Source organism: Bos mutus, chromosome 3 (genome assembly GCF_027580195.1).
Source record: "Bos mutus isolate GX-2022 chromosome 3, NWIPB_WYAK_1.1, whole genome shotgun sequence".
NCBI lineage: Eukaryota > Metazoa > Chordata > Mammalia > Artiodactyla > Bovidae > Bos > Bos mutus.
Window position 1 is genome coordinate 103,087,150 of NC_091619.1, and position 16,456 is coordinate 103,103,605.

Here is a 16,456-nt window from a genome sequence, read left to right on the forward strand (position 1 = left end):
AGTTGGCCCTGAAGCCAAACTGCCTTGGTTCAAATCCCAGGTTCGATCACGCAAACAGTATAATTTGGAGTGAATCACTTACTTTCTCTATGGCTTAGTTTTTTTTTTCCCATCTTAAAAGTGTAGGTACTAGTACTTACCTCAATGGGTTGCTATGAGGCTGAGATCAATTCATGTAGCAATGCCTGGCACACAGAAAGTTTTCACTAAACAGTAGCTATTAATATCTCTGAAAGAAGTTTATATATTCACTCCTTTGTGCATGCCTGCCCATCGCTTCAGTCATGTCTGACTCTCTGAGACACTATGGACTATGGCCCACCAGGCTCCTCTGTCTATGGGATTCTCCAGGCAAGAATACTGGGTTGGTTGCCACTCCCTTCTCCAGGGGATTTTCCTGACCCAGGGATTGAACTCGTGTCTCCTGCAACTCTTGCCTTGCAGGTAGATACTTTATGACTGAGCCACGGGGGAGCCTGCCACTCACCCCTTTATCCATACTTTATTATAAATATTCCAACTCACTGAGTGGGAATAAAGTTACCATGAGAGGGAGAAATTTTTCTCAATGTATTAGAGCTCAAACTTTATATCAGAACAATCTAGAACATTCTAGGGTTATACCTTGCCAAAAACCACAAGGAGTTCTAAGAAACAGAGAAACAATCTAATAAACGTTTGAGAGTGGGAGATGGTGGAACAGATCTGAGAAGAGATTAAGAAGAGGTGGCAAGAATACACAGAAGAACTGTACAAAAATGGTCTTAATAGCTTGGATAACCACAAGGTTTGGTCACTCACCTAGGGTCAGACATACTGGAGCATGAAGTCAGGTGTGCCTTAGGAAGCCCCCCTATGAACAAAGCTAGTGGAGGTGATGGAATTCCAGCTAAGCATTTTCAAATCCTAAAAGATGATGCTGTGAAAGTGCTGCACTCAGTATGCCAGGAAATTTGGAAAACCCAGCAGTGGCCAAAGGACTGGAAAAGGTCAGTTTTTATCCAACCCCAAAGAAGGACAATGACAAAGAATGTCCAAACTACTGCACAACTGTGCTCATTTCACATGTTAGCTCAAAATCCTTCAAGCCATACTTCCAGATGTACAAGCTGGATTTAGAAAAGGCAGAGGACTCAGAAACCAAATTGCCAACATCTGTTGGATCATATAAAAAGCAAGAGAATTCCAGAAAAACTTCCACTTCTGCTTCATTGACTAGGCTAAATCCTTTGACTGTGTGGATCTCAGCTACTGTGGAAAATTCTTAGAGATGGGAATACCAGACCACCTGACCTGCCTCCTGAGAAACCTGTATGCAAGACAAGAAGCAACAGTTAGAACAGGATGTGGAACAATGGACTAGTTTCAAATTGGGAAAAGAGTATATCAAGGCTGCATATTGTCCTTGTTTATTTAACTCGCAGAGTACATCATTTGAAAATCTGGGCTGGATGTCACAAGCTTTAGTCTCCTGGAATCAAGATTTCCAGGAAAAATATTAAAACCTCAGATATGCAGATGATACCTCTCTAATGGCAGAAAGCAAAGATGAACTAAAGAGCCTTTTGATGAGGGTGAAAGAGGAGAGTGAAAAAGCTGGTTTAAAACTCAAAATTCAAAAAATGAAGATCATAGCATCTGATCCCATCACTTCATGGCAAATAGAAGGGAAAACAATGAAAACAGTGACAGATTTTATTTTCTTGGGCTCCAAAATCATTGCAGATGGTGACTGCAGCCATGAAATTAAAAGACGCTTGGTCCTTGGAAGAAAAGCTATGATCAATCTAGACAGCATGTTAAAAAGCAGAGACATTACTTTGCCGACAAATGTTTATATAAAGATATGGCTTTTCCCATAGTCATGTATGGTTGTGAGTGTTGGACCATAAAGAAGGCCGAGCACTGAAGAATTTATGCTTTTGAACTATGGTGATAGAGAACTCTTGAGAGTCCCTTGGACTGCAAGGAGATCAAACCAGTGAATCCTAGGAAATCAACCCTGAATGTTCATTGAAAGAACTGATGCTGAAGCTGAAACTCCAATACTTTGGCCACCAGAAGCAGAGAAGTGATCATTGGAAAAGACTCTGATGGTGGAAGAGATTGAAGGCATGAGGAGAAGTGAGTGACAAAGGATGAGATGGTAGGATGGCATCATCAACTCAATGACAGGAGTTTGAGCAGACTCTGGGAGATGATGTAAGGGAAGCCTGTCATGCTGCAGTCCATGGGGTTGCAAAGAGTCAGACACAACTGAGTAACTGAGCAGAAAAAATGCTAGATATTAGTTTTACCATTTTTCTAATTATGCTAAATATTTAGATCCTAACTCCATTTACCCCTTTCGTTGCTGTGTACTGTTGCCATAATCTCTAGTCTTTTGTCTTAAATCTCACAAAACTTGATTATGGATTTATATTCATTATTACCTTATATTTACCCTTTCCTCGAGAGAGACTCTCCATTCCTTTTTGCATTTTTGTGTTTCTGTCACTTTTGTTCCGCCTGAAGAACTCCCTTTAAATTATTTTACTTTTTATTTTTCTGAAAGAATTTTTATTTCACATTTAAATTTTTTTCAAAATCTTTTTCTGGAATTAAAAACCCTCAGTTCAGTTCAGTTCAGTCACTCTTTCATATCCGACTCTTTGTGACCCCATGGACTGCAGCACGCGAGGCTTCCATGTCCATCACCAACTCCCAGAGGTTGCTCACTCATGTCCATCGAGTCAGTGATGCCATTCAACCAACTCATTCTCCGTTGTCCCCTTCTCCTCCTGCCTTCCATCTATCCCAGCATCAAGGTCTTTTCCACCTCTTTGCATAACGTGGCCAAAGTATTGGAGTTTCAGCTTCAACATCAGTCCTTCCAATGAACACTCAGGACTGATCTCCTTTAGAATGGACTGGTTTGATCTCTTTGCAGTCAAAGTGACTCTCAAGAGTCTTCTCCAACACCACAGTTCAAAAGCATCAATTCTTCAGCCTTATCCTTCTTTGTAGTCCAACTCTCACATCCATACATAACTACTGGAAAAACCATAGCTTTGACTAGATGGACCTTTGTTGGCAAAGTAATTAATGTCTCTGCTTTTTAATATGCTGTCTAGGTTGGTCATAGCTTTTCTTCCAAGGAGCAAACATCTTTTAATTTCATGGCTGCAGTCACCATCTACAGTGATTTTTGAGCCCAAGAAAATAAAATCTTTCACTGTTTCTATTTTATCCCCATCTATTTGTCATGAAGTGATGGGGCTAGGTGGCATAATGTTAGTTTTTTGAATGCTGAGTTTTAAACCGGCTTTTTCACGCTCCTCTTTCCAGCTTGTGCTTCATCCAGCCTGGCATTTCGCATGATGTACTCTGCAGAGAAGTTAAATAAGCAGGGTGACAATATATACAGCCTTGACGTACTCCTTTCCCAGTTTGGAACCAGTCTGTTGTTCCATGTCTTATTCTAACTGTTCCTTCTTGACCTGCATACAGATTTCTCAGGAGGCAGGTAAGGTGGTCTGGTATTTCCATCTCTTGGAAAATTTTCCACAGTTTTTTGTGAGCCACACAGTCAAAGGCTTTGGTGTAGTCAATAAAGAAGATTTTTTCTCTGGAGCTCTTGTTTTTTTGATGATCCAATGGATGTTTGCAATTTCAACTCTGGTTCCTCTGCCTTTTCTAAATGCAGCTTCAACCTCTGGAGGTTCTCAGTTTATGTGCGGTTGAAGCCTGGCTTGGAGAATTTTAAGCATTAGTTTACTAGTGTATGAGATGAGTGCAATTGTGCAGTAGTTTGAACATTCTTTGGAATTGACTTTCTTTGGGATTTGAATGAAAACTTTGGGATTAGAATAAAAACCCTCGGAAAACCTGAAAGAATACTACAAAGAAACCTGTATGTCCCATGACAAGATGTGTTAAATTTTTAGCTTGCTGTTACTGTAAATTTTCAGAACTAGTTGAGAATAATTTGTAAACATCATGTTCCTTTACCCTTTAATACTTCAGAGAATAGTTTCTAAAATGTAAGAGAATAAGGATATTCTCTCACATAGTAGTTGTCAAACTCAGGCATTTTAACACTGATACTTATCTAAACTAATCTAATTAAAATTCCAGGCTTACCAGTTGTCAAATTAATGTTATTTGTAGTATTCCACTCTTCCGGTTTTACATTTTGCAATAGTTGTTATACATTTTTTAGTCTCCTTGCCTCTATTACAGATTAGAACTTTCTTTGTCTTTCATGATAGATATTTTTTGAAGACTAGGGTGGCTCAGCTGGTTAATAATCTGTCTGCAATGTGGGAGACCTGGGTTCAATCCCTAGGTTGGGAAGACCCCCTAGAGAAGGGAACGGCTACCCACTCCAGTATTCTGGCCCGGAGAATTCCAGGACTGAATTCCTGGAGAAGTCCATGGGGTTGCAAAGAGTTGACACAACTGAGCGACTCTCACTTTCAGAAGCTAGTTATTTTGTAGAATATTTCTCAACTTAGGTTTCTTTGATGTTTTCTCATGGTTAGATTCAGGTTTTGTTTCTTTGTTCTGAAACAATATATAAGTCATTGTTGGTTTTCACATATGGAAACACCAGGTGTCTATCTGCTCCTTATCGGTGTCATTAATTGTAATCACTCAGTTAAGATGTTGTTCAGTTTCTCCACTGATAGCTACCACTTTTTACTTTTGTAATTAATAATTACTTTATGGATAGATAGCTTGTAATTACATAACAGTCTGTTCTTTATCAAATTCATTCCCCATAGATTTAGCATCTGCATCAGTTCAATCCTGAGAAGAGACAGAACATGCCAGTGATGTGAACAGGGAAAATTTACTATACAGAATTGTTAGCTAGTTAAAGGTCCATAACTGCTAAAAGCCTTAAAAAAGAACTTGAAGAGATCCATAAGTAGCAATTAAAAAAAGAAAAAGCAGCTTCTGCCTTACTGCTAAAGAAGAGTACACAGAGACTAAGGATTTAAGAGTTACTTCCCTCCTTCCCCCTGCTCTTGACACCACTATCTATCTTCCCTGATCAGAAAAAGGAAGACTGAGCTCAGACTTTTTCAAAAAGGGTGTGACTGCCACAGGATACAGTCTGCTACTGGGAGTGGGGATGGAGCCACAGGCCAGAGCTCTCCTAGAAGTGACCACTGGTAGGGAGAGTGTGTGTGGCCTGAGTATGTGACTGTGGTTGGACGCTACCAACCCAGTGGCTCTCTAGTTGAGCAACTGAGGAAGGAGAATTGAAGCTTCAACCTCAGAGCCTCCCTCCTACCATCATCACGTTGCTAGGATTCTCTGTCCATGGAATTCTCCAGGCAAGAATACCGAAGTGGGTTGCCATTCCTTTCTCCAGGGGCTCTTCCTGACCTAGGGATCTAACCCAGGTCTCCTGCATTGCAGGCAGATAGTTTACCTCCTGAGCCAACAAGGAAGCCCCGCCCTCTATTGGTAATGCCTCTTATCGTCAGCTGTCAAAGAGACAAATTTACAGGGTGAGGAGAGGCTTGTCGCACATCCAGACAAATGATCTCTAAGGTAGACAGGAAGCTCATATCTGCAGGTTTTGGGGGCTGGAGCAGATGCTGTGTAAGTTGATTGTTACTAGACATTTGAGCAACTAATCTTTGCTCTGAGGGGTTGGGAATAAGCCTGGGGAGATTGCAAATGAGCATTTACTACTATTTAATGTTTTAAGGCATTGTAGGAGATGATTCACATACAACTCCCCAACTCCTCCTAAACACCCTGAGAGATGAGTATTATTAGCCACATTTTACAGAAGAAGAGGCTGAGGCTCAGAAAGTGAAGTAACTGTAAAAGGTAGTAGGTAGGTAGTGGGCTCAGAATTAATATTATAACTGCCTCCCTCCAGATCTTACTAAACTATCATATCTTAGGTGATATTTAAATGCATATCATTCTCCTATAGGCCCACCATGTGGATGCCTCCAGGGCAGAACCAAAGCTGGGTTTCTGAATTTATCCTGCTTGGCTTCTCCAGTGACCCCATGACCAACAGGACCCTCTTCAGTGCCTTCCTTCTTCTTTTCCTGAGCTCAGTCCTTGGCAATGGGCTCATCATCACCCTGATATGCCTGGACACGCATCTCCACACTCCCATGTACTTCTTCCTCTGTATCCTCTCCCTGCTGGATATGGGCTGTGTCACCACCACTGTGCCCCAGATGCTGGTGCATCTTCTTTCTCAATCCCAGACCATCTCCTTTGCTGCTTGTTGGCTACAAATGTATGTCTTTGGTGCCGTGGGCCTGACTGAGTGCATTTTATTTGTCGTCATGGCCTTTGACCGGTACGTGGCCATCTGCTATCCACTGCGTTATACTGTCATCCTCAGCTGGGGCCTGTGCACACGACTGTCAGCTGGGACCTGGGCCTGTGGTTTCTTCTTCTCTCTGATCCACACTTTTTTCACCATGAGGCTGCCATACTGTGGGCCCAATATGGTCAACCACTACTTCTGTGAAGGCCCCTCAGTACGAAATTTGGCTTGCATGGATACCCACGTCATTGAAATGGTGGACCTGGTCATCAGTGTCTTCATGGTTGTTGCCCCACTCTTGATCATTGTGGCCTCCTACATCCGTATTGCCCAGGCCATTCTCAAGTTGAAGTCCATGCAGGCCCGCTGCAAGGCTTTCTCCACCTGTGCCTCCCACCTGACTGTGATCACATTCTTCTATGCTCCAGCCACCTACCTCTACATGAGGCCCAATTCAAGCTATTCCCCTGAGCAAGACAAGCAGGTGTCACTCTTTTATAATGTCTTCACTGCTCTGCTTAATCCTGTGGTCTACAGTCTGAGGAATAAGGACATGAAGAGGGCTTTTCTCAAAGTGATGGGGAGGTAGACTGGCCTGCTGAACTGAGAGACAGGAGGAGTCTGAGGTAAAGTGTTCATTGATGAGGAAAGGGACAGCATCTATAACATATGAAGCCAACATTATACAATAGAACCAACACAGTACTTGGTCAGTGGAACAAATGTGGAACATGAAACCATGGATGGCTGTCTTGATCATCTTTCTACATTGTGGTGCAGTTAGAAACAACTCCATAATCTCATGGGGTCACACAGTAAAAGTCCATTTATTTGTCATGTTCCAATCAGCTGTAAGTAGTCTGTGGCCTTCTGCCATTGGATTCTTGGATCCGGCCTGAAGGAGGAGGCCCTATCTGGAAAAGGTCAGACTTATGAGAAAGAGAAGGGAACAATGGCTGAAATACATGAAGACACTTAAAGCTTCTGCTCAGAAGTAACACACATGTCAATGGACATGAGTTTGAGTGAACTCCGGGAGTTGGTGATGGACAGGGAGGCCTGGTGTGCTGCAGTCCATGTGGTCGCAAAGAGTTGGACGCGACTGAGCAACTGAACTGAACACACATCTCTGTGCTGACATCCTATTGGCCAAAGCAAGTCCTATGTGTAGGCCTTCTGAAAAAAGGGCAGGAAGTATTTTCTTCCCACAGAAAAGTAATGCAAGTCATGTGGCATGGGGATGGATGTGTATTCCCTCTACAGAGAGGAGCAAATACTGTGGGTGATAATGTAATCTACAACAGAGGCACTGGGACCAATAGTATGCATGTAACTACCGTGAAGCATGGTACCCGAAAGTGATGTGGTATATGGACATAGCAGAACGTCAAGTAGTAGGCAATCATAGTGGTACAGGAAAATAATAAATATGTGTGACCAACTTGGAAAATTAAGCCAATGGTATGTGGAGCCAATGTAACCCATGGACCTGGCCTGATGCATGGAAGCAATATGGTTTATGGGGCTGATACCTTGTACTATACATCATCTTATGGAAGGAACCAAGCTTGACATTAATTGACCTGCGTTCTAGTCCCAACCTTGCTAAATGGTTGGGCCATTTACTTTGGGCCATTTACTTCCTTTCTCTGGATCTCACTTTATTCATCTATAGAATGAGCACCTCAAATTGAAAGGTCCCTAAGACCTCTGTGTCTCCAAAATTCTGTGTCACAGTAGGTGAAATGCATGAAATCAAATGCTATAAACTAGTGTATTTTCTGTGAACCATAGGGTGAATTACAAAGCCATAGAAGAATTAAAGTTGTTACAGGTACAGTACATTGTAAGCAATGCCTCTGATTCTTTCTAGGGACCTAAATGACATATGAGACTCTATAAGAACCCTGGCACAAGCCTCAGAGTTAGCATGGGAATCCAGCTTTCTTTCTGGCCTCGTTGAAAGCTCAGATGTCTTGCGGATGGAAAATGTAAGCGCTGAGCTAAGCAGGGGTTTAGGTAGGTGTGTACCACAGCACCAGTGGTGTGGTAAAGTTCCAGGCAACTTTTCCAGGAGGTTTCAGGCAGAAAGTGAAGGGTCCCGTGGGCTGTTGGAGCATTCCCTCCATTCGGAGAGAGGGTAGGGAGCTATGTGGCTGGTGGGAGGGACTTAAAACTTTTGAGAACTTTCTGTTTCTGGCTTTGGGGAAGGGGGTTGCCTGGATACTATGGAAGAGGTCTTATTGTCTCTTGGAGTTCCTTCCAGAAGGTGTGGAGTCTACCTGGTGGCTCTGCTACAGCTAGAGTCAGGAATCAGGGTAGTAGTGAGAATCTTGTGGGTGAAGTGATGAGCTTTTGTTTGTCTCTCTACTTGGGTAGATAGTAATAGAGTTTGTAATTCAAGATGATAATAGATTTTATCTTAAAGATAGACAATCTATATTTTTAAGAACCTGGGATATGGACCAGAGTAGAGGAGAGAGGGTGCCTCAGTATTTTCAGAAGAATGGCTTGGGACCATGGATGAGGGGGTTGGATTAAAGAGGAACATTTAGTGGGGATAGACCTAGGCATAATTTCTGAGATACTAGACTTGATGGTGGCAGTGAGTGGGGAAGTGCTGAAGTGACAGGGAAAGAAGCAAGAGCATGTGATGACTTGGGTGTGGAGGTAAAAAAGGGAGCAATCAAGGAAGCTATCAGAGTTTTAATCCAGCTTTACCAGTATCTCTGATTCCCTGTAGTTCACTGACGGGAGCCATTAATTGTCGACTGTCATCACTGATTCCTGGTGCTGGTGACAGAGAGTCACAACACCTGTCCTCATGGAATTTGCAGTCCACAAACCAGCAGTTCTTAGGAAGTGTACAAGTACTAAGGGGTGGAGTTAAAAAAATGTTGTTAATTAATTCTATGTTAATTTGGTCGCTATGAGGATTGTTGTTTTTTGTTTTATTTTTACTTTTTCCTGTTTCCTTGAACAAAGGAAATGGCAGAGTGGATCATAGCACCTGTCTGGTGGGACTCAGTTCATCTATTTGGGGGAAATATTTTGCTACTAGACTGAAATGTCAGCCTCTCCAATTCTTTTCCCTTTTGATCCATTTCTGCACTAATGATCTCAAAGTTGCTGTTTGGGCAGATTGGTAAACTACCACTTATCAGCTGTGTATTCCTATGCAAGAAACTTAAGTTCCCCAACTCTGCTTTCTCTGTTTGCTGATCCCTATGCAAATAAAATTGCAAACTTAGATGGAATAGATATTTTCCAAGGGAGACATAGATTACCAAAATTAAAACTTTTAAAGATAGAAAGTTTTCACAGATTGATTTCCATAGGAAAATGCAAAAATGAGCAAAAGCTACTAAGTAACCATGCCACAAGATACAAAGATTGATGGCAAGAAAGTTTGGGGAAAGGAGAGATATGTGGATGGACTTCCTTAGAGTGGACACAATCTGTATGTCCCAAGTGAATGTTCATGAAAGGCTATCAGCTTCAGAGGAGACAAATCAGGTGGAAAAATGACACGCTCTGTGAATGTCAGTCAGGCTTTTTCCTGAGACCCTCATTCAGTGGGCGTATGAGCAAAACGTCCATTAAGCGAGGATGGAGGCTTAGGACCAGGGTTTCCTTTTTCCACTGCTGACCTGTTTGCCACTACTGATGAGTGCTTAAGTCACAAATAGCAGAGATCAAGTCTATGACACCATGCCTCAGGAGAACAGCTGTCACCGGTGGCGGTTTGATTATATTGGATCTCTTCCATCAGGGAGGGGACAGTGATTTGTCTTCATGGGAACATATACAGATTCTAGATATGAATTTGCTTCCTTTGCCCACAAAGCTTTTGCTAGCATCATTATCTATGAATTCACAGTGTGCCTAATCCACCATCAGAGAATCCCGACAGCATTGCATCTGATCAAGAAACTCATTTCACTTCTGTGGGTTCATAATTATAGAATCAGTGACCTTAACTAGCCTCCAACACTTGGAATAAGCTGGACAAGTTGAAAGATGAAATGACTTATTAAGATTCAGTTATCGCTGTTGGTAGGGAACAACAATGTGAAAGAATAGGACCCTATCTTACATATTTCTTTAAACATGATGCTAAGTTTAAGTTTTGAGTCAGAGACTATATGGCATTGTTTCCTCAGTGCCAGAATGCATGGACATGGGAATCAAGCCGTGAAATGGGAGTGGATTCTGTGACTCTTATACCCAGTAACTCACTCACAGAATATGTGTTTCCTATTTCAGGAACTCTGAGCTCTGCTAGCTTGAAGATGTTAGTGTCCCAGTACTGAGTGTTTCCACTGGTGGTCAAAACAATGTTTCCACTGAATTTCAAGATGAGATGTCTTCTTGAGACCTTTGAATATTGCATGGGTTATTATAAGTAAAGCACATATGAAACAATACCTATAACATTTTACTATTATTATAATAACCAGAGAAGGAAATGGCAGCCAGCTCCAGTATTCTTGCTTGGAAAATCCCATGGACAGAGGAGCCTGGCAGGCCATAGCTTGCAGCATCACAAAGAGTTGGACCCCACAGAGGTGACTTAGCATGCATGCGCACATAATAATTAACATCACTATTGTTATTGTTTTGTTGTTGCTGTTCTTATCATTATTATTACTATCCTATTACCTTATCTGAGCTTTGTGTATTTCATTGGCTCAAACAAGATTTACAGCACTGGGGGATACAAATTCCCAGGGATAAAAATGTTGAGGGCATGCATGATGAGATGGCTGCAATTAACTAATTATCACTGGACAGGTAGACAGCTTTTTCTGCCAATTCATAGAGAATGAAGCAGAAGAAGTGTGAAGTCAATGGAATGGGGACATGGCTAGGAGGCAGGATTTCTAAGTCTGAATCACCTACACTAACTCATGCAGGGCAGTGACTTTGCTTCTCTGAGCTTTAATTTTCATGGCTGTAAAAGAGAGTAAGGAAATGGACATGCTGACCTTGAAGGCCCTTAATGACTTAGCAGTGAAGTGACTAAAATGAGCATCACTGATTCCCTCAAGACTTGGCCCATCACGAGCACTCAGTGGGTTGCCATCATTGTCATTATCTGTAAAACAAGGATCACAACACTCCCTCCCAGGTGTGCCAGGAGGACCTGGCGAGAAAATATGCATGAAAGTGCTTTGTGTGTGAGGCTGTCCCGAAGGACCACTAATGTGCTCTTGATCATTAGTACCATCATCACCTCCTGCCATTTCCCTCAGCTCCCTCCCCAGACATAAACCCAGAAACCTTCTAAGGTACCTGTTTTAGCAAATGAGAGCTAATTCCCACAAGAGTCTCTTCCAGAGGCATTCTCAACCTCCACAGAGAGTCCCCGGTTGTTAGGATTGCCACAGCCCTAGCTTCTCCTCTCTTGCCAGCCCACCCTCTTCTCCTTGAGGTCTGCAGGCCCACCTGACTCAAAATTCAGCATCCAGAGTCCAGCCTTCCTCCTCCTACCAATGGCTGGCCCAACCCCACTGGTAATCAGAACCAGCTCTGGGACAGCAGGAAGAATTTCTGTTAGAGTTCAGTAGAGTTGTTATTCTGGTCAGGAATAGAGGGAGATTTTGATTTGCTCAAGGTTGTTCAGAAAAAATAAGGGTGTGACCCAAACATGTTCTAATTGACAAGTTTGGACACAGGGGTTTTGGAGGTAAGAGGAGAATCAACACGAGGCCTTCGGTTCTTAACATCTCTATGAGAAGACCAGGTATAATATCCTCTCCCCTAGGCTGGTCATATCCCTCAGAAGGCTGGAAAAGGAAATTGACAGGTCACTATGCCTTCCCAATAGGGAGGTTTTCTCCTGCTCTGTCCACAGGGACCTCTTCCTTGTAGGGTTCTTGTTGACAACATTCAGGGAATTCCAACTGGCATCTTCACGGGGCACAGGGATGGTAGTGGCAGGAGGGAGGGGGATGGTCCTCCCTTTGCTATCCCAGGAAAGTCTGGTAAGGAAGCAGGACCATAAAGCCTCAGTAGCTTGGTCCATTGAGAGGAGCTTGAATTGGCTGAGGCTCCCTCCATCTACACCTGAGAACCTGACAGGCAAGGCCTTTAGGAGCCAGGGCCCGTCAGGTCAAGTGCAAGGAGCTGAACAATGGAGAAAAGGCAAGGAGTTCATCCTTCCACCTCTCAGAAGCCTAGTGTTTTTCTGGAGACTGGGTTGCCTGGAATCCTGCCTCATTGGAATCAGTTGCCCTGAGTACTTCCTGTTCAGTCTCTTTCCGTTAAGAACAAGTGGCTCTCTCTCTCCGTGACCTGTTTCTGTGGATTCCAGAGGGTGAGATGGTCACTGGGCTTGGGGCTATGGGTGGGATCCAGACATCTGTGGGGGCTGGAGGTCAGCGGTGGCCAGGTCACCCAGCCACTGGGTCCTCTCTGTGCTGTGCCCAACATCCCTCTAGCCCCTCCCTTGTTCCCCACTCTTCTTTCCTCCTCACCTCACACTTCTGTCCCTTCCCCTTTTTTCTTTCTAGACCTCCACCTTTTTCCATTTGTTCATTTAGGAAATATATATGGGAAGGTCCTCTCTGCCAACCCATGTTCTAGGAGTTAGAAACAGAAGATGAATTTCCTAAGCTCCAGATCTCCAAGTCCAGCTAAGAGATGTCATGAAAGGACAATGATGGTTGTGCTGGGAGAAGCCTTTAACAATGATATCAGCGACCACAATGATTAGGACCCACTCCCCTGTTCTCTAAAGACCTTGGCTGTTGCAAGTTGTGACAGAGACTGCTGGGCTAACGAAATCTTAGGAGACTTTTTTTTTTTCCATTAAATAATGTCCCCATTCCTACGGAAATCAAGGTTGACTAAGAGGGAGGCTTTTACAAGGATTTACTAAGCTCTAATCCGGTAACTGGACTTCCCTGGTGGCTCAGATGGTAAAGCGTCTGTCTACAATGCCAGAGACTAGGGTTTGATCCCTGGGTTGGGAAGAACCCCTGGAGAAGGAAATGGCAATTCACTCTAGTACTATTGCCTGGAAAATCCCATGGACAGAGGAGCCTGGTAGGCTACAGTCCATGGGGTCGCAAAGAGTCGGAGGGAGGCTTTTACAAGGATTTACTAAGCTCTAATCCAGTAATTGACTTCCCAGGTGGCTCAGTGGGTAAAGAAGCTGACTGCAGTGCAGGAGACACGGGAGATATGGGTTCAATTCTGGGGCCGGGAAGATCCCCTAGAGGAGGGCATATCCTCCTCCAATATTCTTGCCTGGAGAATCCCATAGACAGAGGAGCCTGGTGGCTTATATAGTCCATAGTTCACAAAAAGTTGGGCACAACTGAAGTGACTGAGGATGGCATGCAGGATGGTATTTCCCAAGTCTCTTTCTATGGATTCCCTCTGCTTCCAGTGCAACCCCATGGCTCCCACATCCAAGTGATGGGGAAGATGGAGGAAGCTTTATCAGGAGAGAGAGTCTATGGCTGCCAGCTTAGCTCTTTGTCCTAGGAGGAGTCTGATTCTGTCTTATCTGGTGGTCATAAATTATAGGCCATGATTGTGTAGTATCTCATGCCAAACTTCAAGGGACTCAAATGGAGGAGCAGACAGGCGCAGTTTGCATTCTTTACCTCTCCCAATTAGAGCCTGTTTCCATGTAGCAGGAGAATGTAATGATTAAGAGTTGGCTCTGAAGCCAAAATGCCTTGGTTCAAATCCCAGGTCCATCACAGAAATCCTATAATTTGGAGTGAATCACTTACTTTCTGTATGATTTAGTTTATTTTTTTCCATCTATAAAATGGAGGTACTAGTACTTACCTCAATGAGTTGTTATGAGGATAAGTTCATATAGCAATGCCTGGCACATAGAAAGTTTTCTCTAAACATTCAGTTCAGTTCAGTTCAGTCACTCAGTCGTGTCCGACTCTTTGTAACCCCGTGAATAACATTAGCTATTACTATTTCTGAAAGGAGGTTATATACTCATACCTTTATCCATACTTTATAATAGATATTCCAGGTCAATGAGTGAGAACAAAGTTAATATGAGAGGGAAAATTTTTTTCCCGAGATGCTAGAGCCTAAACCTTTTATCAGAACCTTCTAGGATTACCAGGGTTATAACTTTCCAATAACCACAAGGGGTTCTGAGAAATAGAGAAAGCACCTAATCAAGGTTTGGGAGTGGGAGATGGTGGAATAGGTCTGAAAAGGCCTCCTAGTGGAATGGATACTAAGCTGGATCCTTGTTGTTGTTGCTCAATTGCTAAGTCATGTCTGACTCTTGGTGACCTCAGGGACTGCAGCATGCCAGACTTCCCTGTCCATCATCAACTCCTGGAGCTTACTCAAACTCATATCCGTTGAGTCGGTGATGCCATCCAACCATCTCATCCTCTGTTGTCCACTTCTCCTCCTGCCTTCAATCTTTTCCAGTATCGGGGTCTTTTCAAATGAGTCAGTTCTTCATATCAGGTAGTCAAAGGATTGGAGCTTCAGCTTCAGCATCAGTCCTTCCAATGAACATTCAGGACTGATTCCTTTAGGATTGCCTGGCTTGATCTGCTTGTAGTCCAATGGACTCTCAAGAGTCTTCTCCAATACCGCGCAGTTAAATAACATCAGTTCTTCAGCACTCAGTCTTCTTTAGCACTCAGTCCAACTCTCACATCCATACATGACTACTGGAAAACCGTAGCTTTGACTATATGGACCTTTGTTGGCAAAGTAGTTTCTACTTTTTAATATGCTGTCTAGGTTTGTCATAGCTTTTCTTCTAAGGAGCAAGTGTCTTTTAATTTCATGGCTGTAGTCACCATCTGCAGTGATTTTGGAGACCCCAAAGATAAAATCTGTCACTGTTTCCACTGAATCTTAATGTGGGAATAAAGGTTAGGTGTGTAACAGAGTGTGTGTGGGTGGCGGGGATACAGGGGATGTATTGTTCCATGCTAGAGACCTAGGCAAGCATCTGCAGATGTGATAGAGGTATCAGTTCAGTTCAGTTCAGTTCAGTCACTCAGTCGTGTCCGACTCTTTACAACTCCATGAACTGCAGCACGCCAGGCCTCCCTGTCCATCACCAACACCTGGAGTTTACCCAAACTCATGTCCATCGAGTCAGTGATGCCATCCAGCCATCTCATCCTCTGTTGTCCCCTTCTTCTCCTGCCCCCAATCCCTCCCAGCATCAGGGTCTTTTCCAATGAGTCAACTCTTTGCATGAGGTGGCCAAAGTATTGGAGTTTCAGCTTCAGCATCAGTCCCTCCAATGAACACCCAGGGCTGATCTCCTTTAGGATGGACTGGTTGGATCCCCTTGCAGTCCAAGGGACTCTCAAGAGTCTTTTCCAGCACCACAGTTCAAAAGCATCAATTCTTCAGTGCTTAGCTTTCTTCACAGTCCAACTCTCTCATCCATACATGACCACTGGAAAAACCATAGCCTTGATTAGACAGACCTTTGTCGGCAAAATAATGTCTCTGCTTTTGAATATGCTATCTAGGTTGGTCATAACTTTCCTTCCAAGAAGTAAGTGTCTTTTAATTTCATGGCTGCAGTCACCATCTGCAGTGATTTTGGAGCCCCCAAAAATAAAGTCTGACACTGTTTCCACTGTTTCCCCATCTATCTGCCATGAAGTGGTGGGACCAGATGCCATGATCTTAGTTTTCTGAATGTTGAGCTTTATGCCAACTGTTTTACTCTCCTCTTTCACTTCCATCAAGAGGCTTTTTAGTTCCTCTTCACTTTCTGCCATAAGGTGGTGTAATCTGCATATCTGAGATTATTGATATTTTTCCTGGCAATCTTGATTCCAGCTTGTGTTCTTCCAGCCCAACGTTTCTCATGATGTACTCTGCATAGAAGTTAAATAAGCAGGGTGACAATATACAGCCTTGACGTACTCCTTTTCCTATTTGGAACCAGTCTGTTGTTCCATGTCCAGTTCTAACTGTTGCTTCCTGACCTGCATATAGGTTTCTCAAGAGGCAGGTCAGGTGATCTGGTATTCCCATCTCTCTCAGAATTTTCCACAGTTTATTGTGATCCACACAGTCAAGGGCTTTGGCATAGTCAATAAAGCAGAAATAGATGTTTTTCTGGAACTCTCTTGCTTTTTCCATGATCCAGCAGATGTTGGCAATTTGATCTCTGGTTCCTCTGCCTTTTCTAAA

General features: G+C 43.2%; 1 protein-coding gene across 36 annotated transcripts in view; it reads left to right on the forward strand.

Moving 5' to 3' along the window:
• Window positions 1–16,456, forward strand: part of LOC102286905 (olfactory receptor 2A12) — a 151,219-nt gene that overhangs the window by 55,014 nt on the left and 79,749 nt on the right. Inside the window, exon 4 of one of the 36 annotated variants that reach the window (XM_070368303.1) lies at window positions 5,939–7,911. The exons of the other annotated variants lie outside the window; for them this stretch is intronic. Within the exon in view, the coding sequence (XP_070224404.1) occupies window positions 5,946–6,878 (933 nt within the window). The 5' untranslated portion in view covers window positions 5,939–5,945 and the 3' untranslated portion in view covers window positions 6,879–7,911. Of the gene's footprint in view, window positions 1–5,938; window positions 7,912–16,456 lie in introns of those variants that run through there. 36 annotated transcript variants of the gene reach the window in all.